The sequence below is a fragment of the Danio aesculapii genome, chromosome 20 (genome assembly GCF_903798145.1).
Source record: "Danio aesculapii chromosome 20, fDanAes4.1, whole genome shotgun sequence".
Classification (NCBI taxonomy): domain Eukaryota; kingdom Metazoa; phylum Chordata; class Actinopteri; order Cypriniformes; family Danionidae; genus Danio; species Danio aesculapii.
In genome coordinates, this window is record NC_079454.1 from 39,285,498 (window position 1) to 39,295,801 (window position 10,304).

Here is a 10,304-nt window from a genome sequence, read left to right on the forward strand (position 1 = left end):
ACATTCAGTAAACAGCGGTGAGTTTGGTGAACTGATGACCTTCACGGCCATTCACAGTCCTTTCTGTTGAGCACATGAACACAATAGAAAATCAGCGGTGTTTAAGAACGTGCTCAACAGTGCTCAAATGTTAGCGGGAAATGGACGTTTTTAAAATTTCAGTATCGATTGGTACCGAATTCCAGTATCCAGTATCCACAACCCTAGAATGGATTACTTTGGTTATGTGTTCAATACTTTTTTATCCATATAATAATAATAATAGTAATAATAATAGTAGTAGTAGTAGTAGTAGTAGTAGTAGCAGTAGTAGTAGTAGTAATAACTGTAATTAATACTAAACTTTCGTATAATATTATTATCCCATTATGTTTGTAAATGATGACAAGGTGAACTGTTTACATTTCATTTAGTAATATCAGCTGTTCCTAATCAAAAAATTAACCTGGGGTATTTAAAGATTCGAGATATCACCGTCTTTTTCTGGAATGTCATACATTGGGTGGCTTTGTAACAATGGATGATATGTTTAGGTTCACAGGGGTTTGATAAGATTAAGACCAAAACGTCTGTTTCTCATAGCTGTGCATGTTCATGCACAATCGGGGATGAACAGCAAACAATTAATGAAAAATGACATTCCTAAGAGAGCACAGGGTTTGGGATAGCAGATATTACGCAAGTAGATAAGATAGGGGTTGAGGAAAGTCAAAAATACAAATAGTACTTTTAGAAAGGTACATATTCCTGTTTTCCTAGGTCATTTATCAGCTTCTTGTATCCTGTGTGAAGAGAAAAATTGCCTGTGTGCATGACAGGATATGTGGGAGTTTTTTTTTAGACAGAGCTGTTTCATTGGAAGGGATTGATCAGTATGTTTGACATTGGAGAACCCTGAATATTAATTGTTGGATTGATTTGTCAGGGGAAAAATGCCGTTAGTCTTTATAAGCTCTAATAAAAGCCTGTTAGAATGTACTGTATGTGTTTTTGTGAAGTACCATAGTAACTGCTCTCATAACAGCATGATTTCACAGGCAACAGCGCTTCATAGTGGCTTGTCTCCTGAACTGCCTCTTACGTGGTTCAGTGATTCAAGCTAGTGAAACTACTTCTTTTATTGCTGTAACATATCCTGGCATCTGGTTTTGATGTTACGGGCTGCTCATTTGTAAGCAGGATCAAAAGGTTTTAGGATCTTGGTTTATTTTTACAAGGTCTGCAAACAAGTAGTACCGGAGAGGCTTGGACACAAAAGTCAAATATATTTCTGGTGGCACACAGTAGAGCAGCTCTCTTAAGATCAAAGCTAATAGTGTGTCCAAGATGACACCAAACAAAAAAAATCTGAGGTTAAAGTTGCAGGACCAGGATAGAAAGTAGTTTCATTTGATTAGTATTTAGAAATGAGAATGGTGTATATATGTCTAAATTATTAGGCCTCCAGTGAAATTTGATTTATTTAAAAATATATACTTTCCAAGCGACGTTTAATGGAGAGACGTTTAACAATTAATTTCTAATAGCTCATTGATTTTGGCTTCGTATTTATAAACAGTATTACACATAATGATGACGGAAAAAATTATTTGAAACATATAACGAAACTATAATGAAACATGAAGTTTTATGTGTAAATTGTAGAATCATTAATTGAAAATAAATATGATATGTTTCAAGATGTTCTATTTTTATATTTAGCATTATCAGCAACAGTATCAAAGGTCATTTTTCATAATTAATATTTTCCTTTTTTTTCAGCTGGTTCTTTTTATTAAAATGACAGGTTCTAAGTTCTGTTTGTTAAAACCAGTGGTTTTTGCAGTAATATTTTTGTATAAATGGAAAGCAAATGATACTTGTCTTCTCCTTTTATTGCTGATCCAAAAAATGGTTCTGTCCGTTACACCACTAATATTAGTATTTAGCTTAAACTGCAACTTAAAGGCCTAACTAGGTTATGTTAACAAGGTAAGTTAGGATATTAAGGCAAGTTATTGGATAACAGTGGTTCGTTCTGTAGCCAGTCGGTAAAAAAAATAAATAAAAAATTTGTTCCCACTTTATATTAAGTGTCCTTAACTACCATGTACTTGCATCAAAAATAAATACAGTGTACTTACTGTGTTCATAATGTATTTGAGAACACTTGTGGTGGTCTTGAGTTGAGATAGGGGTTGGGTTATGAACAGGTTTGGTGGCATGGGTAGGTTTAAGGGTGGATTAAGGTGTAAAGGATGGTCAACAGTGTAATTACCAATTTAATTACAGAAGTTAGTTACAGATGTAATTACATACAGGTATTTAGTCAAGTATGAGTACACAGTAAATACATATATTTACACAATAAGTACATTGTAATAAACTATTAATTTCTGTGTAAGTACATATTAGTTAAGGCCACTTAATATAAAGTGGGACCAAAAATTCTTAAGTGTATGTGTTTGTGTATGTGTTTAGTTCTTTAATATTTATATATATAGTGTGTATATATATCAGGAAACATACAATATTTAAAACAAAAAAAAATAAATATGTAATGTTTAAAAAATGATATGTTAAAATGTGTACTTCATAGTACACAAATGTGTACACAATGTGTACTTCATAAATATAACAATATTATAACTTTTATTAATAGATATTTATATGCTTGTGAATATATGTACATCATGAATATGTACATACGTTTATGTGCTCTATTTATTTATAGCTGGGAAATAAATGGCATTTGAGTACCAGGTAAACGCGGGGGGGTTGAAAGGGAAAAATTTGAAGTCAGCTCTCTTCGACCCAACCTCCACCTGTGGTTCTTTTTCGAGCTCTGCGGTTTCATTAACTTGCTTTTGCAAAAAACCCACACATGCTTATACATTAGTCAAGACTAGAGACAAAGGAAACTTCACATCACATCTATTAACCATGGGTGATATGCAGAACTCTTCGAAAGATCTTTTAACAGTTGCAGATACTTCAGGAAATATGACTTTCAGAAATGTTTGTTAGTACATATATGACTTCATGTTTTTACCAAACTTTTTGTTGTTGTTGTTCTGGTGTATTTTAAAGTTTTTATTTTATTATTATATACTGTATACAATCAAGTGGCTGAAAGTTCATTTCCAGTGTCATTCAAAAATAAAATGTTGTCATTTCCTTTTCTTCATTTCAAGACAAAAATATTAATTGATATAAAAGATTAAATGATGTCTGTGTCACTTGTTTTGCTTGTTTTGTTTTGCTGACAAAAATACAACAGCGTGTTCTGATTGGTAAGCCTTTACAGGAAGAAGTAGCCAAATGAGTATGCTTAAAGCAAGTAAGTACAAGATGTTTTGTTTCTGAATGCACTGCTGACATATTTAGTTATAAGATCAATATGACTTGTTTATAGCAATGTGAGTCACTAAATATCCTTTAAAACTGACTAAACTGTGTTTATGTTGAAAGTCACTGATAGGGATTGTGGGTCATTTATATATGGGTTTCATTTGGGCCGCCTTGGTCAAAATCACCAAATATTCAGCGTATGAGGCTTAAAAAAATGTAAGTAACGATATTTGTCGTTTTTTAAATTAGAATATTTTGGACATTTTGTGCTTTAAACAAGGCTAAAAGAACAAGTTCAGTAGTGTCTGAGAAGGTTGTGTGGTAGTGTTGTAAATAATAAAAAGGGTTAAATCTTTTTTTTTGTTGTTGTTAAGATGTCCTTGTGTACAGATAACAATTATTTAAAAACAATTAATAACATCTACTTATTGTTTGCTTATATGGTTAGGGTCAGGATGAGCATTAGGTTTAGGGTTAGTTTCATTTAATTATGCATGATTTATTGTAATTTCCTTACACTCTAAGAAATGCTGGGTTATTTAAACCTAAACATTGGATTACATTTGGTCCTATACATTTAATTAAAACCCAGCAGTTGGTTTACCCATCATTAATTAAAACATAATAACAAACTATTCATAAGAGCAATTCTTAAACATTACTCAGTATAAATGGATCACAATCATGATTCCAAGTCATGATAAAGCATCATTTATGTGGTAAGAACTCAGTGAGTAACTGCTGATATTAACAGTGTTCAGATCACACTGTGTGCAGATCTGTTAACCACACTAAACGCTTTCAGACCAACCACGTTCCACCTTCACCAATTACCATTGCTGTTTCCTGCGCTCTGCACTGAGCCCCACACTCATGCTTTTTTTTCCATCATGCATTTGCAGAAAGTGACTTTTCAAGCATTGCATTGCGTTTAAGATGCAACATGAAAAAGCGCGGGTTATTTGTATATGAGAGTGCTTCATCAATTTGCAGACAATTTTCCATTAATTATTGATTAGAGACAATTATGACAAGCTCAACTGGACTTCATGTTCTCAGCTTACCTCTTTTAGTTTAGATTCGCAGAATTGAGGAAGGGTACAACAGGAAGCTCTACCTATGCAGGCCACATCACGGTTTGCCACTCATGTGTGTGACGTCACTTGTTCCTTATTGGACGGAACCTATAGTTTGTGGAAAGTACAGTCTCAGACTCGTCCCTTTATTAAGCGGACCGTATCAGTGAGGCGATCATTTTCAGCTGGTCAGCCACTGATTAAGCCAACAGCGCATCAAGATCTGATCAACAACCACAAACCCAACCATGAAGACTTCCTGCATCTTCATTGTCTCTCTGGTGCTCGTCGCTTTATGCTCACTGGCTAGAAGTGAATGTACGTTTTTTTTCTTTATTTCCTTAATTTTTTTGTGTGTGTGTAAGCAAGCAATAGACTTAATTTATTTTACAATTGATATACTGTATGTCATTTTGTGTATATTTTGTTTAGAAAATGTATTTCATACATTGATTTACAGCTATAGTAACAAATGCTTTCCATTTATTTTTCTGCAGGGTCCCAGGGTCCCGATAAGTGCTGCTTTTCTTTTTCTAATGCAATAATTCCAGTAAAGCAGGTTGAGAGTTATCATACTACACATCTTCAGTGCAACATGAATGGTGTTATGTAAGTATTTGTTGACAGTTTCTCAAAATTTAAAGGGTTGTGATTTAGTTTTGTGAAATTATGAACAATCTTTTTTTTAATGCAGTTTTATCACAAAGGCTCCAAGGGAGATCTGCACTAACCCGACTGAGAAATGGGTTCAGAGACTGATGAAGTTGGTGGACAAACAAAACATGAAGCAAATGACAGAGGGCGGCTCTGGTGACAGTGCCTAAGATGAGAACGCTCTTCTGTTTTCTGAATATTGCACTGAACCGTTTCTCAACTGAATTTAAGCTTAACTTTTATATGCACCTGCCCTTTACTGTTGCTTTGAATATTGTATATATTTTTGCAAAGTATATTCATGCTAGAACTGTAATCCGACTCTGTATTGTTACATAACCAGATGAAAATAAAGAACATGCAGAATATTTGGATTTTGGTCTGTTTTTATAATTTTTTTTAATAATATGAAATGCAAATAAAGCATTAAAGTTAAATCACTAACACTTTAAAATAAGATTGTGTTTTTTTTATCATTAGTGCACTGATCAAACATTACCTAATGAACAGTGCTTTTTTACAATTTTTTCAGTTTGTTGGTTATTTAAAATATTCATGTTAGTGTAGTGCATTAAATAATGTTAACAGTTTCACTTTAATACTATAGTAGCAAATATTGAGTTAACTAATGTTAACAAATGAAATAATTTTGCAAAGTGTTTGCAATAATAATGGCAACAGGAATATTGATACAGCTAATAATGTCCTGAATATTAATCTTTAATAGTTAATTATGCATATATATTTAATAGTTAATTATGCATATACATATAAAACTCAGGCTGTTGATGTTGCCATCCACTCTGCAGATCTCTCGTACGCCCCCATACTAAATGTAACCCCAAACCATGGTTTTTCCTTCAACAAACTTGACTAATTTCTGTGAGAATCTTGGGTCCATGTGGGTTCCAATAGGTCTTCTGTAGTAGTTCAACAGATGATTCATCAGAAAAATCGACCTTCTGACACTTTCAGATGATCGACTAGAAGTCAAATTTATTTTGTCAAATTTGTATTATTATGTGTATATATATACACACACACATTACATATAAACAGAATTATTAGCACCCCTTTTATTTTTATTTTTTAAATATTTCCCAAATGATGTTCAACAGAGCAAGGAAATTTTCACAGTATGTCTGATAATATTTTGTCTTCTGGAGAAAGTCTTATTTGTTTTATTTCGGCTAGAATAAAAGCAGTTTTTAATTTTTTTAATACCATTTTAAGGTCAAATTTATTAGCTCCTTTAAGCATTTTTTTCAGTAGTCTACAGAACAAACCATCATTATACAATAACTTGCCTAATTACCCTCTCCTGCCTAGTTAACCTAATTAACATAGTTAAACCTTTAAATGTCACTTTAAGCTGCATAGAAGTGTCTTGAAAAATATCTAGTCAAATATTATGTACTGTCATCATGGCAAAGATAAAATAAATCAGTTATTAGAAATGAGTTATTAAAACTATTATGTTTACAAATGTGTTGAGAAAATCTCTCCATTTAATAGAAGTTGGGAAAAAAAATAAACGGGGGCTAATAATTCTGACTTCAACTGTATGTATGTATGTATGTATGTATGTGTGTGTGTGTGTGTGTATGTACAGTATATGTATATGTATATATATATATATATATATATATATATATATATATATATATATATATATATATATATATATATATATATATATATATATACATATATATATATATACATATATATACATATATATACATATATATATATATATACATATATATACATATATATATATATATATATATATACATATATATATATATATATATACATATATATATATATATATATATATATATATATATATATATATATATATACATATATATACATATATATATATATATATACATATATATATATATATATATATATATATACATATATATATATATATATATATACATATATATATATACATATATATATATATATATACATATATATATATATATATACATATATATATATATATATATATATATATATATATATATATATATACATATATATATATATATATATATATATATATATATATATATATATATATATATATATACATACGAGTTGGTTCCATGTTGGTTTATCTTTATAGCAGTTAAAAGATCAGCTATGTAAAATTTAGATCATAACTACTGGAGGTTTAGGGTTAGTTAGTTTAATTATTCATGATTTATTGTAATTTCTATATACAATAAGAAATGCTGGGTGATTTAAGCCCAAACACTGGGTTAAGTTTGGTCCTATAAATTTATTCAAAAAAATAACCCAGAAGTTGGTTTAGAGCATAATATACCCAGAACTGGGTTGAAATAACCCATCATTTTTTAGTGTGTAGTAAGTACATGGAGCGTGTAACAAGAACATCTTAAAATAAAGTGTTACTGAAAATAACTAAAACATAGTAACAATTAAATGATTCACAAGAGCAATTCTTAAACATTACTCAGTATAAATGCTCTTTTTAATATGTCTGTGGTTAAATTGATCACAATCATGATTCCAAGTCATGATAAAGCATCATTTATGTGGTAAGAACTCAGTGAGTAACTGCTGATATTAACAGTGTTCAGATCACACTGTGTGCAGATCTGTTAACCACACTAAACGCTTTCAGACCAACCACGTTCCACCTTCACCAATTACCATTGCTGTTTCCTGCGCTCTGCACTGAGCCCCACACTCATGCTTTTTTTTTCCATCATGCATTTGCAATAGTGACTGTTCAATTTAAGATGCAACCTTAAAAGCGCGGGTTATTTGTATATGAGGGTGCTTTGTCAGTTTGAAGACATTTTCCCACTTATTATTAATTAGAAACAAATATGACAAACTCAAATTGATGTAATTATCTCTGCTTACACATGTCAGTGACTTAGTAAAGATTCGCAGAATTGAGGAAGGGTATAACAGGAAGCTGTAGGCCACATCACGGTTTTCCCCCCTCATGTGTGATGTCACTTGATCCCTATTGGACGGAACCTATAGTTTGCGGAAAGTACAGACTTGTTTCTTTATTAAGCGGACCGTATCAGTGAGGTGATCATTGAAGCTGGTCAGCCATCGATAAAGCCAACAGCGCATCAAGATCTGATCATCGACTGACCACAAACACAACCATGAGGACGTCCTGCATCTTCATCGCCTGTCTGGTGCTCGTCGCTTGCTGCTCAGTTGATGCAAGTGATTGTACGTATTTTTCTGTATCTTTGTTGATTTGACTAGACTAATTGACTGCATGTTTTGTGGTGCATTATCTTCTTTTTTTAATGTAATCAATTCATATATTGATTATCATTTCACGAAACAGTTGAATGATTCTGCTTTTCTTTATTTCTGTATTTTTTTATTGTAAGCAAGCAATAGACTATTAACTCTTTTTCATGAAAATGTATTTTATAGATTGATTTATATTAAGAATTGATGTATCTCTTTTCTGCAGGGTCCCAGCGTCCTGATAAGTGCTGCTTTTCTTTTTCTAATGCAAGAATTCCAGTAAAGCAGGTTGAGAGTTATCATACTACAACTATTCTCTGCAGCGTGAATGGTGTTATGTAAGTATTTGCTGACAGTTTCTCTAAATTTAAGGGTTGTGATTTGGTTTTTGTGAAATAATGAAAAATATTTTCTTTTGAAATTGCAGTTTCATCACAAAGGCTCAAAGGGAGATCTGCACCAACCCAACTGAGAAATGGGTTCAGAGACTGATGAAGTTGGTGGACGCTCAAAACATGAAGCAGATGACAGAGGCTGGCTCTGGTGACAGCGCCTAAGATGAGAACGCTCTTCTTTTTACTGAATATTTTCTCAACTGTATTTAAGCTTAACTTTTGTATGCACCTGCACTATACTGTTACTCTGTTTTGAATATTGTATGTCCATATATTTATGCAAACCCTATTCATGCTAGAATTGAATGTGAATCTGTCTGTTTTGTTACATAACTATATGAAAATAAAAAACATGCAGAACATTTGGATTTTGGTCTGTTTTATAATATGAAATGCAAATAAAGCATTTAAGTTCAATCACTAACAATTTACAATAATGTCATGTTTGTTATTACTAGTGCATTGACTAAACATTACATTACAATGAGCAGTGCATTTTTACATCATTTATTTCTGTTTAAAATTGTTTAACAAAATTGTAAATAAATAAATATATTATTTTAATACTTAAATATACATTAGTTATTTTTTTATTATTTCCCAACTGATGTTTAACCGAGGAGAAAGGTTTGCAGTATTTCCTATAAAATTATTCAAGAAATTCCTAAGGCCAATATTATTAACCATCTTAAGATTTTTTTTTTTTATTGGCTACAAAACAAACCAGACCTGAATTGACCATTGACCTGAATCCCATTTAAAGTTGTGTAGTTTCTATCAGAGTCACATAATGAACATGTTTGAGATCATCATTAGATCATTACATTGTTTCAATCTTCGATCTTTGACGATGGGAACTCTTACACCGTGTGATTCATAGAGGAACCCCTGTTTATTCCAGCACATCTCAAGACTTTCAGTTACAGTAGATCAAGGTCAGTTGGTGGTCAGTTGATGTGTAAAAATGTATTGTTTTTTGGTCAGCCAGGCAATGTAACGTATAATTCAAGCTTGGGAAAACAAATGGAACAAATTCTGACATTTTCCCATTGGTTAGTATGCTCAGGCATGTTTCCAAGTAATACAGTCATCCAAAAATTATTTATAGCGCTTCACATTTTTTATGTTACAGCCTTATTTCAAAATGCATTAAATTTAATTTATTTCATCAAAATTCTACACACAATACCCCATAATGACAATGTAAAAAAAGATTTTGAAATTGTTGCAAATTTATAAAAAAATAAAAGACCTAAAAAACCACATGTACATACTGTACGTATTCACAGCCTTTGACGTGAAGCTCTAAATTGATCTCAGGTACATTCTGTTTCCACTGATCATTCTTGAGATGTTTCAGCAGCTTAATTGGAGTTCACCTGTGGTAAATTCAGTTGATTGGAAATGATTTGACAAGGCATACACCTGTCTATATAAGGTCCCAGGGTTGACAGTGCATGTCGAAGCACAAACCAAGCATGAACACAAAGGAATTGTCTGTAGACCTCCGAGACATGATTGTCTTGAGGCACAAGACTGGGTAAGGTTACAGAAAATTTTCTGCTGCTCTAAAAGTTCCAAT

The 10,304-nt window shown here is 31.8% G+C and overlaps 1 protein-coding gene across 1 annotated transcript; it reads left to right on the forward strand.

Annotated features, from left to right (window-relative positions):
- Window positions 1-4,549: 4,549 nt before the first annotated feature.
- On the forward strand, window positions 4,550-9,084 carry LOC130247392 (uncharacterized). The gene is made up of 7 exons (XM_056480618.1): window positions 4,550-4,724; window positions 4,904-5,015; window positions 5,101-5,224; window positions 5,541-5,569; window positions 8,164-8,300; window positions 8,554-8,665; window positions 8,755-9,084. Exons 1-7 carry the CDS (start codon window positions 4,655-4,657, stop codon window positions 8,882-8,884), a joined length of 714 nt encoding a protein of 237 aa, XP_056336593.1. The 5' UTR covers window positions 4,550-4,654; the 3' UTR covers window positions 8,885-9,084.
- The last annotated feature ends 1,220 nt before the right edge of the window (window positions 9,085-10,304 follow it).